Below are 22260 nucleotides of genomic sequence, written 5' to 3' on the forward strand. Positions count from 1 at the left end.
AAAAACCTGGTTCCAATACCTAAGTCTGAATCCACACTCTGCTCTTCTTGAGGACTTTCCTCTTCCAGGCCAGGTTCCCTTTCATCATCATCATCTGAAACCAATTCCTTGTCATTCAGAACGTCCAGATTTTCAGATTGATGCCTCACTTGTTTGGAAGGAGGATCAAACATCGAGAAAGGATCCTGGTTATTTGTATTTACAGTCAAGTCTTCCAAAGCACTGCACTGTGAAGAAAATAAGCTGCCAGAACATCTTGCTTCCTCACTAAGGTGATGTTCCTGGGATGCCTTTGCTGACGGTACCTGGTTACTGACATCACTTAAACTATTCTTCAATGAGTCTAGGTTCTCCTCTGTTTTGTTAGATAGACCCTCTGCGGCAACTGCATTGTGACTGGTAGACTGAGAAGGCATGTTGGTTACTTTACCAAATAGTAAGTGTTGGAAGCAGGGAAGCTCTTCCTCCTCACTAGACATGTTCTCTTCTGAGGACTCTAATTTCTTGGCCCCTCTCTGGTAACCCTGGGCCAAACGTGTATGGTCTGAAGGGCTAGGGCTTCTGCTGAACTCTCCACTCTGGACACTTTTGCTAAACACAGCAGATCTTTCCTTAATGTCACTTTCAGCAAAGCTGACTTTTCCCTTTATTTTGTCACCATTTAATAGGTCATCAGGTGTCTCAGAACAAACCTGAGAAGACCGACTACTTCCCATAGGTTGTTCTGGGTTATCTGAAATCAGACATGGAGAGAAATCTGCACTAACAGACAGAACTGCTCCTTCACTTTGTCCTTGCCATTTCATTTCTGGATGTTTACAATTACTTAAAGAAAGGCTTTGCTTACAGACTTCAGGTTGCATAAGACCTAATCTGAGCATAGCATTTAATTTAGGTCCTCGGTTTCTACCTAGTTCTGCTTGAATGTTTTCACCACTGGAACCCACTTCATTAATACTAGAGCCTACTTCATTAGTACTGGAAACTACTTCATTAACACTGCTTGAGCCGACTTCTTTAGAAGCACATTCTCTAATGTTATTTTGGCTAATTGTGCTCACTGTACTTTGAATGACTCTCTCATTTCCCACTGCTCTTTCGGGTGACACTGAATGTTGCTCAAACTTTTCCTCTGACAGGTTTTCCTGACATAGAGTTTTAACACATGATCTGATGGGAGAAAGTGGTGGTATATGATAAGGGTTTTGGGAAATTCCATGGTAATTTGCAATAAGGAGTTCAGTTTCCTTGCCTTTGAACTGAGATGACAGACAAAGCCGAGAGACTCCCTTTATGCTACATTTGGCAAAATCGCCTGGCTTCTTAGGTTTCTGACTAACTGCAGAAAAGCCTGCAGTTGTATGAACTGCCTGCACATGTCTGATTTCAGACTCTTTCTTTCCCTGACTTTCTTCCTTCTGTCCACATTCTAGAGTGACTTTTGGACCTTGTTTTCCAAAGGCCCCAGAGCGGGGACAGACTGTTACACAGTCCTCTTCCGGATCTCTTGGATATGAAAACAGAGCAAATGACTGACGCTTTGAAACCTTGAACATATTGCGTAAGCACTGCGTGTCAAGTTCACTCTCTTCCATTTCTATGCTTGTCTCCTGAGTGTGGTTATCTTCGCACGTCAATGGAACTACAAAACCCTCTGTGTCATTTCTAGTGTCCTTAGAACAACCATGGATAGGTTCCTTGGGGTTCTCAATTGTTGCACACAGATTCGCCCATTGATTTGGTGCTGTTTTTGCCTTCCTCAGGGTGTCAGCTTCCAGTAATGAGATACTGTCCTGTGTACCATAATCAGTATCAAGTACCAATGAGATACTGGTACTCTCTACAGATCTCTCAGTTTGCAAACCTCTTCCTCCACTCAATACCAGCTCTTTGGGATCTCTGGTACTATCAGACACTTGAGTCATTCTTCGGCTCTCTTCTATTTCTTCTCTTCGAAGGCCAGGGTTGATGTACTCTTGAGGCTTACTAGAACTTGAACAGTTAGCAAAAAAACCAGATACGTTTGTTAAAGTTAGCTCTGGAAAAGCATGACTGGCGAGTCTCTTATTTATTTGTTCTCCTGGCTTACTACTTTTCTTAGCTCTACCTGCAGGTTCTTTATCTTGCATGAGCTGAAGTGTTTTGTTGTGTCTGACTGGTACTTGGTCCAAATGCTGTTTTTTCATCTCTTCACTGCTAGAACAACTTTCAATCTGTAGTTCACTATGATCAGGTGGGTTTAGATTTCTATTGACTACGAATTCAAGGGCACAAGTGTGCCTGGCAGAGGACTTCCTCCTCAGCCTGTTCTTCTTAGGTGCTTTTGAACTGGAGCTATCTAATTCCAGTTCCATATTGCTTATCCTGCTGCTCATTGGTTCAGTTTTGGTTCTAAAAGCAGATTCTTTTTCCAATGATTCTGTTGGGTTAGGATTTTTCTCTTTCTGAACATAATCACCTTCTGTTTCATTCTCAGGACCATTATTTGTAATATTTGTCACATGACCATCTCGCTTGATTTGGTTGATTCCCTCAATTAGCTTTTCAGGAGTCTTTGGAACAATGCCTAACTCTACTTTCTTGATAAAATCCTCAGGATGAAGGCTAGATGTAGTTTTCCTTTTATGCTCTGCTTTATTCATGAGGGGATGGGTTTGCATTGTCTGAGGTTCTATAGCACACGCTCCTATAGTTAGAACTTCAGTTCTAAAGGTGTGGCTCACCTTACGGAGGCTTGCCTTCCTCCGATAGGTTTTTCCAAATATTTTATCTTCGATATTACTTCCTACTGGCTTGGTGTGGACTCTTTCACTTTCACATATCAAAGCATCCTGAGGATCACTGGCCATTAAGTCTATTTTCTCAGAAGAACCAGAATATTCACCCACTTCATTTGGAACTTCTGCACCACCTACTTCAGTATTCAATTCAGATCCTCTGTCATGTGAATCATCAGAAGTTAATATTTCATCACTTCTGGAAAACCACTCATTAACTTTCCGTATGCTACTATTCAGTGTTATCCAAGGAACATCTTGGGAATCTCTAGGACTGTCAGAGCGTGGAGGTTTCTGTTTATTCAGTTCTTTTCTCCCACACAGGAGATTAGCATTCACAACTACCTTTTTCTCTGTGCTGGGAGTCTGCCTATCATTACATGTTTCCTTACTTTCAGCCCATCTGCTCTGTTGGCTCCTTGCTAAGCCAGGCTGTTTGCTGTTATTACAGATTTCAGCCTTTTCTACATTCATTCTGTGTTTAGTGAGTAATAAACTGCTGTTCTCATGCTGTAATGAGCTGGCATGAGTATTTGTGCCACATGGCTCCACATGCAAGTTTGAAACAGAAATACCCTGATACTTTTCTGGATGCTTCTTAGTTGCATGCTTCTCAGTGGTGGTCAAATCTTTATTACCGGATTGATGATGTTCAATATTTGTTATGTCCTCAGAAAATTCACAAGCAGCTGAAAGTATACAAAAACAACAAGGTGCTTAAAAACTGAATTATCATGAAAAAATATGTACACTTAATACAACTTGGGGAGTGGAAATAAAGCACCTAACTATTTTTGGAGAAACTAACCACATAAACCACCAAGAATCCTGAGGATGTAGCTCATGTACTTTCACATAATTCCTAGTTATCTAGATTCTCATTATTTCCATTCAAGACACTTAGATTTTTAATTCCAGAATTCTATTCTTAACTACACCTCCTATTTCCCTAACCTCTGACAGTGAACTAAAAGCAGCATCAGACATACAGTGCTCTGTTCTATCCTCAGACTCATACTCCCTATATTTAAGTACCAGTGTACAAAAGATGAAACACAAACACATCAACTAAAAGTAAAAGGCAACAACCAATTACATAGGGCACTATTATAATCACATCAGCCTTGTGTCATTGAAACAGATCAGCCTGTACCATGACATCTGAGAAAGAAAGATATTCTAACTCTACCAAGAGATGTTCTGAATTATAAATGTCCCAAATGGTCTTCAGAATAATCTAACCACAGCATGGAATCTACCCATTTTCTCTTCAGTGCCCATTAAGTTGGAAGTGTTGTCATTACCCTTTTTTGCAGGATTCAAACTGGCTTCAGCCCTGGCTCCTTGAGAGGTGATTTCTAACTTGTCATCTCCCACACTATAGAGAAAAGACAGAACCTTAATGAGAAACACTAGTTATACATTCAGAGTTGTCAAATGAGCAAGATCAAGTATTTTAGCTCCTCTAGGTATGATTGCAGTAAACTGATCAATTTGGTTCACTTTCTGAAACCTACACTTTGCTTTAGTAACTTCCAGCCAAAGGGAAATGGTCAAAGACTGAGGAAAAAGAGTCACAAAAATCAGAGGAGTAGCATAGATACACTACTTTATGGAAGGGCAACAGGACTAAAATTTAAATGGTAGCCAGGGGATCCCTGGGTGGCTTAGCGGTTTAGCGCCTGCCTTCAGCCCAGGGCCTGATCCTGGAGACCCGGGACAAGTCCCACGTTGGGCTCCCTGCATGGAGCCTGCTTCTCCCTCTGCCTGTGTCTCTGCCTCTCTCTCTGTCTCTCATGAATAAATAAAATCTTAAAAAAAAAAAAAAGGTAGCCAAATAATTGCCCAAAGGTAGTAAAAGAAATAAAACAACATAATTTAAAAGTATATTTTATTTTTATTTTTTTTAAATTTTTATTTATTTATGATAGTCACACACACAGAGAGAGAGAGGCAGAGACACAGGCAGAGGGAGAAGCAGGCTCCATGCACCGGGAGCCTGACGTGGGATTCGATCCCGGGTCTTCAGGATCGCGCCCTGGGCCAAAGGCAGGTGCCAAACTGCTGCGCCACCCAGGGATCCCTAAAAGTATATTTTAATGAGAATGCAAGAATAAAGATACTTAAACCAAGGGAGCACTGGGATGGAGCAGACACTCCAATAGGATGCAACACTGCCGCTGTGCTTCTCCTCCAGCTAAAAATCCTTTCCTACTAATTGAGAGATTAGGAAAAAGACATTCGCAAACAAGATCTGACTGGCAATGGCACCACCATAGTTCAGGCAAGCTCTCACAGATCTTTAGGTCAAGCAATAATCCCTAAGGAAAATAACTTGAAAGGTAAAGCAGTTGGGGGTGGGTGGTTTGTAGATTATTATATAATTTATGTAGACAACACTTGAGAGATAGATGGAATTAAGAAACAGAGAAAGCATTGAAAATGAAGTCTTTTAATATTCTCATGAGCCAAAATGACCACTGAGCCAATACTACTGTGCTTGAGGAACTAAGTTAGACACAGTCATCTGCTGGAAGCAAGTCTGAGCAGACTTCTGTTATTCTAAACTCTTCTAGACTCTACCAAGACAGGTTTTCTCACCTATGAAAAGCAAAGGACCTTTAAGGTCTATTCCAATGCTGTGATTCTAGCCTAAATACTAATCCTTACTATTAATTAAACACAAAAATGCCAGCTTCACAGATAAAGGCTCTCTTTAACTCACCTGCAAGAACTTGCCTTATTAACTGTATCTTCAGAAGAATCAGACCCTAAAAAATTCCCCAGATAACAAATCAATAAAAGGATTTTCATTGAAAGGGTTAACATCATAAATGTACTTGTTGCACAACAGATATTCATTCAAGAATTATTACTGCACATTCACTACATATAAAATCTGCAGACACAATGATATGGCAGGTACAATGATAAAAATGGCAGGTAACACAGAGAAGTGGTTACCAGCACAGGCTCTGACACCAGAATTCCTAAGTTTGAATCAGAGCTCTGCCACTTGCTAGCTTTGTTATCTTGGCAAAATGTCTTAAGCTCTATGTGTCTTTATTTGCTCATATATAGTGCCTAGACCTCGGTAAGTACTCCTAAATATTCACTATTATAGTTATTTTGATTATTTTTATGACACAAGACTTGTTGTCTCAGAACTTATGATCTTTAAGAAGGGAAAAGATACACAGGTCATTTTAGAAGAATCTGATAAGTGCTATGGTAAACATATGGTGGTGCTTGAAAGCCCAACGAGGGTCACTCTTTCCAATTATAAATACATTCTATTATAAAGAGCTGTTTGAACTGAGCTCAGCTCTTCTTAAAAGTCTTCCTACTCTAATACAGTATATCCTTGATCTCTCCAAATGCTATGGCTATTCCATCATGTTATTTTTTATCCCTATTTTCCATCTTCCAAAACATGTTTATATATGCTATAATCAAACAGTCTTCCTTTTACTCTCTATAAAATAAGAGTCTTGTCTTTTATACACCATAAGGCTGGAAAAATAGTTATTTTACTTTCACTTTCCAAAGTTCCTTGCCACTGTATATAAGCTATGAGGCTTTTGGTATAACTGTAAAACAATAATCCAGCAACTATTATTCTAAACTTACAAAATCTGTGTCTCTTACCCAATTCAATGTAGACAGACTTATTCTGAGGCTGTATCTGCTGCTTTGTTCTCAGAGATCGCACAATTCCAAGGTTAGAGAGTTGGACACTAAGACTGGTTTCCTGATAAGCAGTACAGTAAAAAATGATCAACTAATTGTTGATCTGTGTTCTTTTCTGTGTTTCTTTTCTTGAAGAGAAACTCCAGGCCATGGACAAAACAGACCATCATAATTAGCTAAAATTTGACACCTAGAAAAAACACTTGGCAAACTACAAACCAAAATGTATGTAATGTGTGGTTTGAATATTTTTCCTCTCTCTGTTGTTTTAAACTTTTCTAAACTGAATATATATTCTGATGCAATTTTTTTGAAGAAAAGCATAGTTTGAAGCTAAAATTTTGTTATAGTATACAAAGGGAATGAGATTCATTGAGTACACATTTCCAATCACATCTGATAACAGGGGTATGAATAAAAACCCAGCAATCCTAAGAACATTCAGTATAGCAAAGAATAAAAACGCAACATTACTCTGATGAAGCTTTCCTTCTTTTTGAGTCTTTCAACATCTACTGAAAAACGAATGCTGGTATGATGAGAACTATTATTTTTAAGATCTACATTATTCATGCAAATGCAAGTAACAACAGAGCAAATCACTGAATTTTCTTTGACAATTATACCTTTTAAGCTGAAGCAATTTTCAAATGGTAAAAACTGATTTTCCCCCCCGCAGGCAACTTTTCAAAGAAAATAAATTAGAATATATTTCCTCATGCCTGGAAAATTGCCATGAGATGGTTATTTTCAAAACTAGCAAACTCAAACCTTAAAACCATCAGTGACCATCAATGACCTCATGGCTATTTTAGATAAACATCAGAAATAAAGCACTAAAAGCAGGGGATGGGGCCAGAAGGTCTCTCTTGCCCACACTAGGTATATGGGCCTTCCCTCAGCTCTTCTAACTCTTGACCAACCACTTAATTTACTATCTAACCTTGTTTACTGACTTTTTATATAAATCCATGAACATCCAGCACCTCCCCTAATTCACAATGCTCAATGAAGAGATGTTACCAGAATAGATGAAAATGGCATTACCAAGGTAGGGTTTTCAGGTTCACTCTGTCGAAGTCTTTTGGCACGGTTTCGATAGCCCATACTTTGGATAATAGAAACTTCCTCCTTTAGATGCTCAGGAGAGTTATTTTCCTTTTTGGAAAAGTTATAGCTGTCTGCAACTGTAAATGTAATTCACAGGAAAAATATTATTGTTATGGTTAGAAACAATATAGTAACTGCATCAGAGAACCAAAAGAAACCCTGTGTATGCTCTCTCTGGTTTGTTAAGACAATACATTAAAGCTTACCTATTGTTTGTTTAATCTACTTTGGAAATTCTCCTAGGAAACATACAGACCATCAAAATTATTTCTAATCTTTTTTTTCCCCTCAACTCAAAACTACCAAATTTGCCTACAAATGCCATATTTCACTGAATCCAAGATACCAGTGATGCAAGATGCACTATCATTTTCTGTGCCACTTAGAGAGAAAACACACTATTAACAATAGCACATGAGAGGTAGTAAATTGCTCCCAATTTTGGAGATGCTAAAATGTGAAAAATATGCATCTCTGGACCTATAAGATAATGTGTGAAACCAGTGGGAATGATTTAAAAAATGAATCACAGGGCAGCCCCGGTGGCTCAGCGGTTTAGCGCCGCCTGCAGCCCAGGGCGTGATCCTGGAGACCCTGGATCGAGTCCCACGTCAGGCTCTCTGCATGGAGCCTGCTTCTCTCTCTGCCCCTCTCTCTCTGCATCTCTATGAATAAATAAAATCTTTAAAAAAAAATAATAAATAAATAAATAAATAAAAATAAAAAATGAATCAGAGATAAAGAGTTAAAATTAACCTAGACCAAAAGGTCTTATTGCCTATTCACAGAATAGCTGTGAAAACTTCCTTAGTTTTAACGGACAGCCACTTGAGAGCTGGCCCCTGGGGCTGTGGAACACTTACACTGCAATCCTGTGTCCAGCTCAAAAGCATGAATGATTTTCAACAACTCTTCAACAAGTTGACTAAATCTTGTACTTTCTTGTAGGCTCCTGAAATTAAATTGAGAAACACACTCAGCAAAGGATTATTAATTTCTTAAGAACACTAAAATAAGGAAAGATGTATAAACAAAAAATAGATGTAGCAACAGTAGAAAAATTATATTCAGAGAACAGAGCTATTAGGGACGTTACACTATAATCAAAACATCATTGACATCAGATGTGGTAGCACTGGTTGTTTTCATATATATATATGTATATATATTTTAGTCCTTTCAAGTCTACCAAAAGCCCTTAACTATCTAAAATAGTGGTACTCTGAATCCATAGTAAATACAAATCCACTGCATAGAATACTAATCATTCTTAACACTCGAACCCCATCCACTCAACCTAACCTGAGCTCTCAGGGATTTCTGTGAAATGATTATATTACTTCAAAAGCACAGATAGACTGATGTAGGAAAGATGCTAGGGTTCAAAGCTCAGAATTCTTGAGATGTCTTTGGTGCAAAAAGGTGTTTTTGTTTTAAAGATTTTTTTTTATTTATTCATGAGACACAGTGAGAGAGAGAGGCAGAGACACAGGCTGAGGGAGAAGCAGGCTCCTTGCAAGGAGCCGGATGTGGGATTCGATCCTGGATCCCGGGATCATGCCTTGGGCCAAAGGCAGATGCTCAACCGCTGAGCCACCCAGGCATCCCAAAAAGGTGGTTTTATTAAAACATGGGGACAGGACCCATGGGCAAGAAGAGCAGCACTGGGGTCATGAGGAATAGCCCATTATAGATTTTCAAGTCGGTTAGGGACAGCATAAGCCTCAAGGTATTTTGGAAGCAAAGTTTTCAGGATCCTGAGGAGGCTAGCTATTTTTAGGAAAAGGTCATTTATTACTGTCTAATAAGACCCTTCAGATGTATATCAGTGGGTCATATGCTTGGGGGGTGTTTACCAACATGTGTCTAGTGGGGGTAGAGATAAGGAAATTTCCAAAGGAATTTCAGTATGTTAAAGTAGACCTACAGGATCCTGGGAATCAGGCTAACATTGCCTTTTGCCCTTAGAAAAGTGTCAACATGGAGGCAGCTGAGTCCCTAGAGGAATGTCACTCTGCCTGTTTCAAGGACTTGTCAATGGGCTCCAAGTAATAAGGAAATTCTAGTAATTTTTCTTCTTCCTTTGTTTCCCACATCATAGATGATAATGTCCAAGAGATTTTGGTTTAGGAAAGTTGTAGGACAATATAATTCATTTATTCCTTTAAATCTCTGAGTGACTACTTTATGTCAAACATTGAAAAAAACAGCATTGACTGAGACAGAAAAAGCCAGTGTCCTAACATCCCAGTGGATGTATAAATGTATACATGATGTATACATGATGTATAAACACACCATGTGTATATAAGTAGAAAGAAGTGCAAGGAAGAAAAATAAAAGCAGGACTTGGAGACAAGAAGGGCAGAATGGTATGGTCCTACTTTAGATAAGACTGCAGGTTCTTGGGGCACCTGAGTGGCTCAGTTGGTTAAGTGGCTACCTTTAGCTTTGGTCATTATCCTACTGTCCTGGGATCAAGCCCCAGGTTGGGCTCCCTGCTCCATGAGGAGCTTGCTTTTCCCTCACCCCTGCTTGCGCTCTCTTGTGCGCACTCTCTCAAAATAAAATAAAATAAAATCTTAAAAAAACAAAAACAAAACAAAACTGTAGGTTCTTACGTCACTCAGAAGCATTAGAAAGAGGCAATGAATTACTAACACCTTCATAAGACAGACTGACCATAAAACTTTCAAGAAAATGACTTCGGAAATAATTTACTGTCAGCTGAACACCCGTTTATACATTTTTCTACTGATGAATAGTTTGATAGGAATACCAGCTCTGTCATAAAGGAATTTCTACTTTTCCCTGCTGTCATGCCCAACCTCCCATTACCACCCAAATTAGATACCTTTTGGTTATATCGTTCTTACACAAAGGACACTGTGAAGGCCCCTTCCTCTGGTTGAGAAGTTTCAGCATACAAAATCTATAAATCATAAAGAATGAAAGAACAGTTCAAGTTACTTTTTTTTGTAGATAGTATTCAAAAGGCAAATAGCCATGAAAAGATAATCTCACAACTGCCCTTAAGAGCCATTTTAAAGGCAACAGCAGGTGAATTGCAACCAATGGCTTTAATCGTTTTTAGCTGCTGCATAAGCAGAAAACCAAACTACATAAGCAATGATCTATGAAAACTGAGCTTACATGCATATGGCTGTTATGATCAAATACAACTTATTAAAAAGTTAATATGGCATATTTAATTATATATTCATAATTATTTCATGCTGCATAATCAAATAGAAATGGTAAATACTTTAAGTAAAGTGATTATAATTAGTTTAAAAATTCCACATATTACTACAAAGCTATAGTAAATCAAGACAGCATGGTCTTGGCATAAGGACAGACTTATACAACGATGAAACAAAACTGAGAGTACAGAAAAACCCATGTATCTAAGGCCAGTTGATTTTCATTGTTGAAAAGACAATGAAATAGAAAAAAAACAATGAAATGGAAAAAGAATAGTCTATCAACAAACAGTGCTGGGACAACCAAACAGTCATATGCAAAAAGAAGCTAGCTTCTGGGACACCTGGGTGGCTCAGAGGTTGATCTGCCTTTGGCCCAGGGCGTGATCACAGTATGCTGGATAGAGCCCCACATCAGGCTCCTTGTGGGGAGCCTACTTCTCCATCTGGCTATGTCTCTGCCTCTCTCTGTGTCTCTCATAAATAAATAAATAAAATCTTAAAAAAAAAAGCTAGCTTCTCCTAATGCATGCACACAATCCAAAAAAGCTAATTCAAAATGGGTCACAGAAAAAAAAAAAAAAAAAAAAAAAATGGGTCACAGAATTGAATGTGAGAACTAAAACTATAAACCTTTGTGAACTAGGTTAAGCAGTGATTTCTTAAATGCACAAAGAAAAAATAGATACACTGGACTAAATCAAACTTAAAAACTTTTGTGCTACTATTAATACCGTGAAGAAAGTAAAAGGCCAGGGGTGCCTGGGTGGCTCAGTTAAGTGTCTGCCTTTGACTCAGGTCATAATCTCAGGGTCCTGGGATCAAGCCCCATATTGGACTCCCTGCTTAGCAGAGAGTCTGCTTCTCCCTCACCCTCTGCTCCTCCCGCTGGCTGTGCTCCAGACGTGGGACTCGATCCCGGGTCCCCAGGATCAGGCCCTGGGCCAAAGGCAGTGCTAAACCTCTGAGCCACCCAGGCTGCCCTCTCTCTCAAAATCTTAAAACAACAAAAGTGAAGGGCCAATCCACAGAATGGGAGAAATATTTGCAAATCACATACCTGGTAAGAGACTTGTATCCAGAATATATAAATTACTCTTACAACTCAATAACAGAGAAATAACCCAACTAAAAAATAGGCAAAGGATTTTAATTTTCTCCAAAGGAGATATACAAATGGTCAATAAACACATGAAAAGATGCTCAATATTATTAGCCATTAGGAAAATGCAAACCAAAGCCATGATGAGATGTTACTTTACATCTACTAGGATGGCCATAATAAAAAATAAGTACTGCAGAAGATGTGGAGAAACTGAAATCCTCATTCATTGCTGGTGGGAATATAAAACAATACAGCTGCTTTGGAAACTTGGCAGTTCCTCAAAATTTTAAACACAGAATTACCATACAACTTTGTAAGTCTGCTCCTAAGAGTTCTTCCCAGGAGAAATGAAATAAAAATATAAATCCACCGAAAACTTGTACACAAATGTTCATAGCAGCATTACCCATAATAGCCAAAAAGCAGAAATCAATTGATGAATGAATAAACAAATTGTGGTATATCCACAATAGAATATTATTCAGCCATAAAAAGAACAAAGTATTGATATATGCTGCAATATGGATGAACTTTGAAAACATCATGACTAGTGAAAGAAGTCATACACAAAAGGCCATATATTGTATGATTCCACTTATATGAAACATCCAGAATAGACAAATCTATAGAGTAGATTTGTGATTGCAAAAGAGGATGTAGGAGGGGGGAAGGGGGAATAGCTCCTCATGGGTATAGGGCTTCTTTTTGGGGTGATGAAAATTTTCGAAACTTAGATTATAGTGATGGTTGCACAACTGTGAATATACTAAAAACAAACAACCCTGAACTGTATATTTAACATGGGTGAATTTTATAGCATGTAAATTACATTTCAATAAAAATGTTTTTAAAAGCTCAAGGCAGGGAGAAAATGTACTCATTTCCATATTCACAACATATGCCGTGGCATCTGGCATAACCAAGTTGCTCACTAGAAGTCTAAGGAATGAATAAGGCTCCAGCGTTCTGAGACAGGTGGGTTTTTACAGCAGCACTGGATGGAGAACAATTCTGGTGGTTGTCTCAGACAGTGAATATGGCTAAGACATGAAGGACACATGCAACATATTCTAGTAAGTCTGCTTCCTTAAAAAAAATTTAAAAAATATATATATACCATTTCCATTGACTGATGGTGTCTATAAAGATCTATGTTCCCTTAGGAAGACAAAAGTCTTTTCCCTGAGGGAAGAAAGGTAGAAAGAAAAAAAGGGAAAGGAGTAGTAGAGATAACTGTGGGGATGATAATTATAAGCAGGGATTCACTCATAACACTGATCTTTATTACATGTCCAATACTGTTCTTGATATGGGAGATTCAGCGGAAAGGCAAAATAAAATTCCTGCCATCATAAAGAACAGAATATTCTGGTGGAGGAGGTGACTAGGGCAGGGGGCAGGGAGCAGACATTGGCAGTGAAAAGAACCACAAAGGAAAAGGCAGTGGGAATGGTGAGCCAGCAGACACAGTGAGCACTTTTTATTGGCCAAGTCATCTCTTAATCTATACAACAATCCTGATGTATTATCTTCATTTTACAGTACAGACAGGCCCCAGGTATATGGTTAAGGAGACTAGGGTCCTTCTTTACCTATACAGATGCTTACTGACCATGTTGTGCTCAACAACAGTTCTACAGTGTAGGGGACACGGGTATCAAAAAGCTACTTGTATTGTATATAAATCCCCTTTAAAGAGCCACTGACTAGGCTACCACTCTGAGAAGATGCAAATCCTACCTATACTCTACCATAATGGCCCTTGGAGGCATCAATGCATTATAATGGCAAATGGTACAATTAAACAATTCATAGGAGGGATAGAGGGAATCTCCTGAACAGAGTACTACAACATACAGTACCTAAGCCATAGAGTGACAAGCTATGTTAAAGTGTTGTAGCCCATACAATAATTACACAAATAATTCAGGGGAACTAGGTAAGTAGAGATCAACCAAGATACAGGTTTCAATCTTTCCTTATGCTAAAAAAAGAACTGATACCTCAAGGTTGTTAACTCAACTCAAAAGAAAAAATGAACTTGTACATGACTTGAAAAGACTAAGCTAAGGAAAGTACCAACAGACCAACAGAACACTGGTGTATCTTTCAGGGCTGAGAATAATTTGTTAAATTCTGTTTAGAGCTCTGGGGAGCCTATGTGATACACCAATTAAATGAGAGCACACATATATAAGTTCTACCCGAGGTTCTTAGTAAAAATGTCTGAGTTTTCTTCTTTTTTTTAAGATTGCATTTTTTAGTAATCCCTACACCCAATATAGGGCTCAAATTTACAACCCCAAGACCAAGAGTCATATGCTCTACTAACTGAGCCAGTCAGGCACTCCAAGTTCTCAGCCTCTTCCAATTTCTGAAGCCCAATGCTTAAGGAAAGACAATACATATTTTAAGCCAAAGTACTATGTTTTATGAAGGGTGGTGTCAGATTTTTAAAGAAACAGTAAAATTACAGTGACACAAACTAATTTGGGGGGTACTTTCAGAGTACTCATTTCTGGGCACTTCTGTACCCTGAGCAGGTTAACAATATTATGGAAATTCATTTAATTTTGAGCTGCTGGTCCAAATCTATCCTGGCAGGAAGCAATAAATTAATAGTTCTAAGTCTGGGCAAAATAAAGGCAGGATGATTTTTGGCTTCCTACAATTACATTGGGTACCCTGAATTACTCCCAAAAGAGCTAAAATCATGAACCAATATGGTCCCTAGTTAAAGGAGATAAAGACCCTAAGAGAGAAAGAAAGCATATGTGCATATAAGTACACATAAGTGCAGCAGGGGGTGGGGAGGTGGGTAGAGGGAGAAGAGAATCTCAAGTAGATTCCAGGCTTAGCATGGAGCTGGTTGTGGGGCTGGATCTCACGACCTAGATGAAACCAAGAGTCTGACCAAGAGTCTGACGCCCAACTGACTGCGCCATCCAGGGGCTCTGCTTTTCAGAGTGGATAGTTTTTGCATTCTTCATTCCCCATCTTTTTACAATCCCCCAAACCCAGTAAAGGGACAGATAGCGCCTAACATCATCATATAAAGCATTTTAACTTAAAAAGATAAAATCTAAAGAATAAGTGGCAATAGGGGTGACTGGGTAGCTCAGTTGGTTAACTGTCTGCCTTCGGCTCAGGTGATCTCAGGGTCCTGGGATTGAGCCCCAAATCAGACTCTTCGCTCAACAGGGAGCCTGCTTCTCCCTTTCCCCCTGCTTGTTCTCTCTTGCACTGTCAAATAAAATCTTTTTTTTTTTTTTAAAGATTTTATTTTATTTTTTATTTATCCATGAGAGACACACAGAGAGGCAGAGACACAAGCAGAGGGAGAAGCAAGCTCCCTGTAGGGAGCCCAATGCGGGGCTTGATCCCGGGTCTCCAGGATCACGCCCCCCCGCCCAAGGCAGGCGCTCCACTGCTGAGCCACCCGGGCGCCCCAGCACTGTCAAATAAAATCTTAAAAAAAAAGAAGAAATGGCAACAATTCCTTTCATGCTCCCACTGCTTTTCAAACTCTCATGTACAGAAGAATTTCTTGTGACTCTTGTTAAAATGCAGATTCTGGGGCACTTGGCTGACTCAGTTGGTAGAACTTGCAAATCCTGATCTTGGGGTTATAAATTCGAGCCCCATGTTGGATATAAAGATTACTTGAAAATAAAATCCTTAAAAAATAGCAATAATAAAATAAAATAAAATATAGATTCTGATTCAGTAGGTTTGGGGTAGGGCTGAGATTCTAGCAAGTTCTTATGAGATGTGGTTGCTACAGGCCCATGAATGCCACTTTGAGTAGTAAGTTCTTGGTGCTATATTGTCTAATACAGCAGCCACTAGCTATGTGTGGGTGGGCACTTGAAATGTGGCTAGTTAGAACTAAGATGTACCAGAGGCATGGAAAAACATGAGTTTTTGGAAACTTACTGCAAAAAATATCAAATATCTCATTAATAATTATATATTGATGGGGCGCCTGCGTGGCTCAGGGGTTGAGCATCTGCCTTTGGTTTAGGTCGTGATCCTATAGTCCTGGGATCATGTCTTGCTTCAGGCTCCCCAGGGGAAGCATGCTTCTCCCTGCCTATGTTGCTGCCTCTCTCTCTGTGTTTCTCATGAATAAATAAAATCTTAAAAACATATATTGCTTATATTTAGAAATGACAGAATTTGAGAATTAAAATATACAAATATGCAATGACAACTGCACTCTTTCTTTTTAATTATGAGACTAGCAGAAAATTTAAGTTACATTTATGGCTATTGTATCTCTTTTGGATGATGTGGTTCTAGACCTTCCAAAAAGTATTACACATTTCATTTGTTGTGTAGAAACTACAAGCTAACACGTGGGATGGCCTAAGTAATTTTTTCATAGATTGGTACTCTTTTATCTTTTTTGTGTGTCTCAGGAAAGATTTCAGAACTAGAAGCTCCCCCTAGTTAATAAAGCGGCTTTATCATTAGCAATTAGAATTCATCCCGAGGAAATACTATGAATACAATTAATGCTGAGTCTTTCCCCCAGCTTTGCCATCATAGAGATCAAGGTGTTACTCAGATTACAGAGGTATTACAGAGGAGATTGCATGAAAAAGTCAATCGAACATATAGGCATTATGCTAAACCTTTGATTTTAATATACCATTTAAAATACTGCTGGTTCTTCTGCCGATCATACTCTCCATATCGGGAGCAAGCCTTTCTCAGTCTCCCACAGTTACCAATCTTAACCCTCTTGGTCTCAATAGCTGTCTCCACCTCCAACTTCATCGAGCTCAAACTCTCTCAACAACCTCCCTACCCTACCTCAAAATCTTGCAGAATTTCGTCCAGAATCACTGTCCTCTTCCTTCATTACTGTTCATAAAGAAGAACTCTTTCTTGCATCTATTTGCTATTTCCAATCCCTTCTTCCCGTCTCCACCTGGACTTTCTTTCACTTGCAAAATGTCATCTCCCCCCTGAGGGCTCTTTCCTCTTCCAACACAACTCCTATATGTGTATGCAAAGTTCGTTTCTCCCCTCCCCCATGACAGTCTACTTTCTTTTCTTCATACCTTTGCTCATATTATTTACTCTGCCTGTAATTTCCTTCTTCCACAAGCTCTAAAGTAATTAATGTTCACAATATAATCTCTTTTTTTACTCACTTTAACATTATGTATTCATTACTCAAGGCTACAGGAAAGCATACAGTAGATTTCAGAAAGATTCTCATAAAGAAACAGTGAAAGTCCCAGCATTTAAAAAGTTAATTTTCATCTATCTAGAACTTTTTAAATCCTGGGACTTAATTAATTTATTTTTTAAAGATTTTATTTGACAGAGAGAAACAAAGAGCTCAAGTGGTAAGAGGGGCAGAGGGAGAAGGAGAACCAGGCTCCCTGCTGAGCAGGACTCAATCCCAGGACTCCAGGATCATGACCTGAGACAAAGGCAGCTGCTTAACCAACTGAACCACCCAGGCACTCCAATTCTGAGACTTAAAAAAAAATTTTTTTTTTACAAAAGTATCAATCTTAAAGAAGCCAGTTCTATACCACAACAGTTTGAGAAGCTTCCCTCCAGGGGCCACAAAACTAAAAATTCTTTTTTTTTTTTTTAAACTAAAAAAAACAGAGTGATAATGCTGTGCTACCTTGGTACCCAATGGGGAGAAGGGCCTCAGGAATCAGAAAGAAAATCATGGGAGCAGACCTAGGACAGCGGAGTGGCATGGGAAAGGGGTGAGAGGCAGTGGGAATGGGCTCCATCCCTTGTTGGGACAGATGAATAGGAAGAATAAGGTATAATTCAGAGGAAGGAAGGGGCCAGCTAGCTAGTAGACTTGTGTTCAGATATCCCTCCAGAGGGAATAGGTATCCTTCAGTTTCAGCCAGTTCTCAGTATCCTTATTACAGAAGCTCTTCACGTTTTTAATGTTATGGAAACATTCTAAGAATCTGATGAAACTTATGGGCTGTCTTTCCCAGAAAACTGCACATGCCTATAGCTTTTAATACAATTAAATTTAAAACTGAATATAGGGCAGCCCGGGTGGCTCAGCGGTTTAGCGCCGGTCTTCAGCCTGGGGCATGATCCTGGAGTCCCAGGATCGAGTCCCAGGATCTTCCTGCATGGAGCCTGCTTCTCCCTTTGCCTATGTCTCTGCCTCTCTCTCTCTCTCTCTCTCTCTGTCTCTCATGAATAAATAAATAAAATCTTTAAAAAATAAAACTGAATATAATTCTTGGACGGTCATGAAAATCATTAACAAACCCCAAGTTAAAAACTCCTGAATTTAAAAAATTCCTAAAATAGGGAACCCTGGGTGGTGCAGCGGTTTGGCGCCTGCCTTTGGTACAGGGCGCGATCCTGGAGACCCAGGATCGAATCCCACATCGGGCTCCCGGTGCATGGAGCCTGCTTCTCCCTCTGCCTGTGTCTCTGCCTCTCTCTCTCTCTCTGTGACTATCATAAATAAATAAAAATTTTTAAAAATTAAAAAAAAAAAATAAAAAATTCCTAAAATAAATAAATAAATAAATAAATAAATAAATAAATAAATAAATAAATAAATAAAAATTCCTGAGGGCTCAGTCAGCAGAGCATGCAACTCTTGATCACCAGGTTGGACGTTTGAGCTCCATGTTGTGTGTGGAGATGGAGGGAAGGAAGAAGCAGTGGTCTTGGGATAGGAGGGAAACAGGCTCTGCATCATATAACCTTTTGTGCTAGTAAACTCATTACCATGGACATGGGCTTGCTTTTCCAATTAAAAAAAAGGAAAAATACCTAAAAACCAATTAGTTGGCATTCAGAGCAAGTCTCAATCACAGCCTAACAACAGGGAGAGGATAGAACCTCCCCCTTGTTCTAATCATTTGGTAGGTGTTCTCAAATCACCCAAATTCTTTCATCAAGAAACATTTTCAAAAGGCAAGATCCTTAAAAATGTAAATATAACTTGAATCGTTGGTATGAATGAATTTCAGCCTAACTATAAACTGCTATCAGATCCTCGCCTTGCTTCACAGGGGATTACGAAGCAGGCAAACATTGAACCTTACAAGGGAGAAAGCAGAGGAACAGACAGAAAAAACAGAAAGGGGAAACCAGGAAGGCTGAAGCACAATTTACTTATTGCACAATAGCTTGCAATCTGCTTTCACCCATGGACACAAAAACAAACAACTGTGCAAAATGATTTCATAGCCCACCAGTTAAATAAATATGCCAATATTTTCCCAGGAACTATGGTTACAACTGACTTCCGATGGCTTGCTAAGTACTCTGAGGCAGAATTACACAGTTAGATTTTTCTTATTCACTTAACCTTAGTAGCTAAAGCTTCTCTAAAATTAGATATTTCCTGTGTTGTGGCACAAAAGCTAATAATGGAACCACATGAAACATTCAAACTTACTTGCAAAATATGTGATCACACTTTGTAGAAACAGGCTCTTTGATCAACTCCAGACTAGAAGATAGGGGGGAAAAAAGAAAGAAGCCTCAGTAATTCATTTCAAAATAAATACATTCTTGGTAAACAAGCACAACTTTAAGCTGCGACAACTGAGTCAAAGTACGGCTTTAAGTTCATATAATAAATATTTATTAAACATTCGCTGCACTTAGGAGCCAAAAATAGAGCAGAGAATATGATCCTTATTTTCCTGAGCTTTCAGCTATCAAAACAGAATTTATAACTCTTTTCATTACTCTCTATTATCTTTAGCATTTAAAAGGTTAGCCGACATTAACTACTTTTCATTGATACAATTTTTTTTTAGCCATCTTTGGGGAGGGACATCCTATATTTTAACTAAACTTTACACTCCATGAAGACAACAAACTTCTTTTATTTCTTTTGAATTCCCTCACAGAACTTTTTTTTTGCGTGTGACTGTCTTTCTATTTATTTTCTAAGAGTAATCTCTACACCCAATGTGGGGCTCAAACTCATAATGAAGAGCTGCATGTGCTCTACGGATTGAGCCAGCCAGGCACCCCTTAAGTTTCTTAATACAGAAAACTTCAAGCATTCACACAAGTAAAATAGTAAAATGAACTCCATGTACCATCGCTCAGTTACAACGATTATTGACTCAAAGCCAGTCTTATTAAATCCATATGAACACCTGGCTAAACTCCAGATTATTTTAAAATAAATCCCAAGGGGCAGCCCGGGTGGCTTAGCGGTTTAGCGCCGGCTTCAGCCCAGGGCCTGATCCTGGATAACCGGGATTGGGTCCTGCATCAGGCTCCCTGCGAGGTGCTAGCTTCTCTCTCTGCCTGTGTCCCTGCCTCTCTCTGTGTGTCTATCATGAATAAATAAATAAAATCTTAAAAAAAAAAAAAAAAAAACAAACCCAAGAGTCATTCATTTTACCTATATTTTCAGAACATATTTTAAAGAAAACAAAGATAGGGACGCCTGGATGGCTCAGTAGTTGGGCATCTGCCTTGGGCTCAGGGCAGATGCCCTGAGGCATGAACCTGGAGTCCCGGGATCAGGGAGCCTGCTTCTCCCTCTGTCTATGTCTCTCTGCCTCTCTCTCTGTGTCTCTCGTGAATAAATAAATAAAATCTTAAATAAATAAATAAATAAACAAACAAACCAAGATATTTCTAAGATAACCATGAAACCATTATTACTCTCAAAAAATAATTTCCTAAAAAAAAAAAAAAAAAAATTTCCTTTAGGGGTACCTGGATGGCACAGTCAGTTAAGTGTCCAATTCTTGGTTTCAGCTTAGGCTCTGGTCTCAGGGTCATGAGATTGAGCCCGTCAGGCTCTGTACTCAGCATGGAGTCTGCTTAAAACTCTCTCTCCTTCTATGCCTCCCTGCCACATTCTCTCTCAAATAAATAAACTTTTTAAAAATTATTATTATCGGGGATCCCTGGGTGGCTCAGTGGTTTAGCACCTGCCTTTGGCCCAGGGCGCGATCCTGGGGTCCCGGGATTGAGTCGCGCGTCAGGCTCCTAGCATGGAGCCTGCTTCTCCCTCCTCCTGTGTCTCTGCTTCTCTCTATGTCTATCATAAATAATAAATAAATAAATTATTATTATCCAGGCAGCCCGGGTGGCTCAGCGGTTTAGCGCTGCCTTTGGCCTAGGATGTGATCCTGGAGACCCAGGATCAAGTCCCATGTTGGGCTCCCTGCGTGGAGCCTGCTTCTCTCTCTGCCTGTGTCTGTGCCTCTCTCTCTCTCTCTCTCTCTCTCTCTGTGTCTCTCATGAATAAATGGATAAAATCTTTAAAAATAAATAAGTAAATAAATAAAAATAATTATTTCCCTTAATGTCATCTGATATTACAACATTCCATTTTCCCTCACTGTCTCTTAAAATTTAATAATTACATTTAGATCAGGATTCAAACAAGATCCATGCATTACATTTGGTTGATATGTCTCAAGTGTCTCTTAATCTATAGATTTCACCTCCTTTTTCCACCTTGTCATTTATCTTAAAAAGTAGGTCATTTGATCTGTACCATTTTCCACATTCTGGATTTTACTAATTGTAACCCTATGATGTGGTTTAACATATCTTTAGCCTCTATTTCCTACAAACCAGACCTACAGGCTCAATCAAATTCAGGTTCAATTTTTTGGCATGAACACTTTATAGGTGGTACTATGTGCTAGGACTTTTATTATGTTACTTCAGGAGGTACATGATTCTTGGCTTGTGATTACTGTAAAAAAACAATGTAATAAATACCGAAAAAACTTTAGAGAATAAAAAAATTTAGAAAACTATTAAAATTTGGGAAATGGAAATTTGTCACCCAAATTCCTATCCTTACTGGTCTATTCACAAAAATCTTAGTCCTGAGATTATTTCATTTGCTAATAGAACAAGGGTTTATTGGCCAGTTACTATATGTTCCTGGAGATGTCGGTACAACAAAACAAAGCCTGTCCTCATAGATCTTCCATTCTAGTTGCAGTAAGACAGTTAACTGAGAATTAAATGAGAACATATGGGAATAAGAGCTAAGGATAAAAATAAAGCCCAGTAATAGGGATGGGAACTGCTGTGTGTATGTGGAGGGGGGTTGTATACAGATTAGCCAGAAAAGGCCTCACTAAGAAGGTGACATTGGCAGACAGTTGCATGTGAGAAAACACACTGCGCAACAACTGGGGAGAAGAACATTCCAGCAGAGAGGGCAGACTCGGGACCCCTGGGTGGCGCAGCGGTTTGGCGCCTGCCTTTCGCCCAGGGCGCGATCCTGGAGACCCGGGATCGAATCCCACGTCAGGCTCCCGGTGCATGGAGCCTGCTTCTCCCTCCGCCTGTGTCTCTGCCTCTCTCTCTCTCTGTGACTATCATAAATAAATTTAAAAAAAATTAAAAAAAAAAAAATTTT

The 22260-nt window shown here is 39.1% G+C and overlaps 1 protein-coding gene across 11 annotated transcripts in view; it reads right to left on the reverse strand.

Annotated features, from left to right (window-relative positions):
• BRCA1 (BRCA1 DNA repair associated) overlaps window positions 1-22260 on the reverse strand; it is a 67106-nt gene that overhangs the window by 37472 nt on the left and 7374 nt on the right. For 9 of the 11 annotated variants that reach the window (XR_005983028.1, XR_005983029.1, XM_041724538.1 and 6 more), the window contains 8 exons: window positions 19303-19356; window positions 10432-10509; window positions 8441-8529; window positions 7515-7654; window positions 6426-6528; window positions 5503-5548; window positions 4082-4155; window positions 20-3466 (listed from right to left, as the gene is read on the reverse strand). Coding sequence is in view for 9 of the 11 variants with exons in the window: in XM_041724536.1 (XP_041580470.1) it covers window positions 20-3466; window positions 4082-4155; window positions 5503-5548; window positions 6426-6528; window positions 7515-7654; window positions 8441-8529; window positions 10432-10509; window positions 19303-19356 (4031 nt within the window). In the remaining 2 variants the exon portion in view is untranslated. The remainder of the gene's footprint in view (window positions 1-19; window positions 3467-4081; window positions 4156-5502; window positions 5549-6425; window positions 6529-7514; window positions 7655-8440; window positions 8530-10431; window positions 10510-19302; window positions 19357-22260) is intronic. The other 2 variants (XM_041724540.1, XM_041724541.1) reach the window with 2 other exon arrangements.

This window comes from Vulpes lagopus, chromosome 12 (assembly GCF_018345385.1).
Source record: "Vulpes lagopus strain Blue_001 chromosome 12, ASM1834538v1, whole genome shotgun sequence".
Taxonomy (NCBI): domain Eukaryota; kingdom Metazoa; phylum Chordata; class Mammalia; order Carnivora; family Canidae; genus Vulpes; species Vulpes lagopus.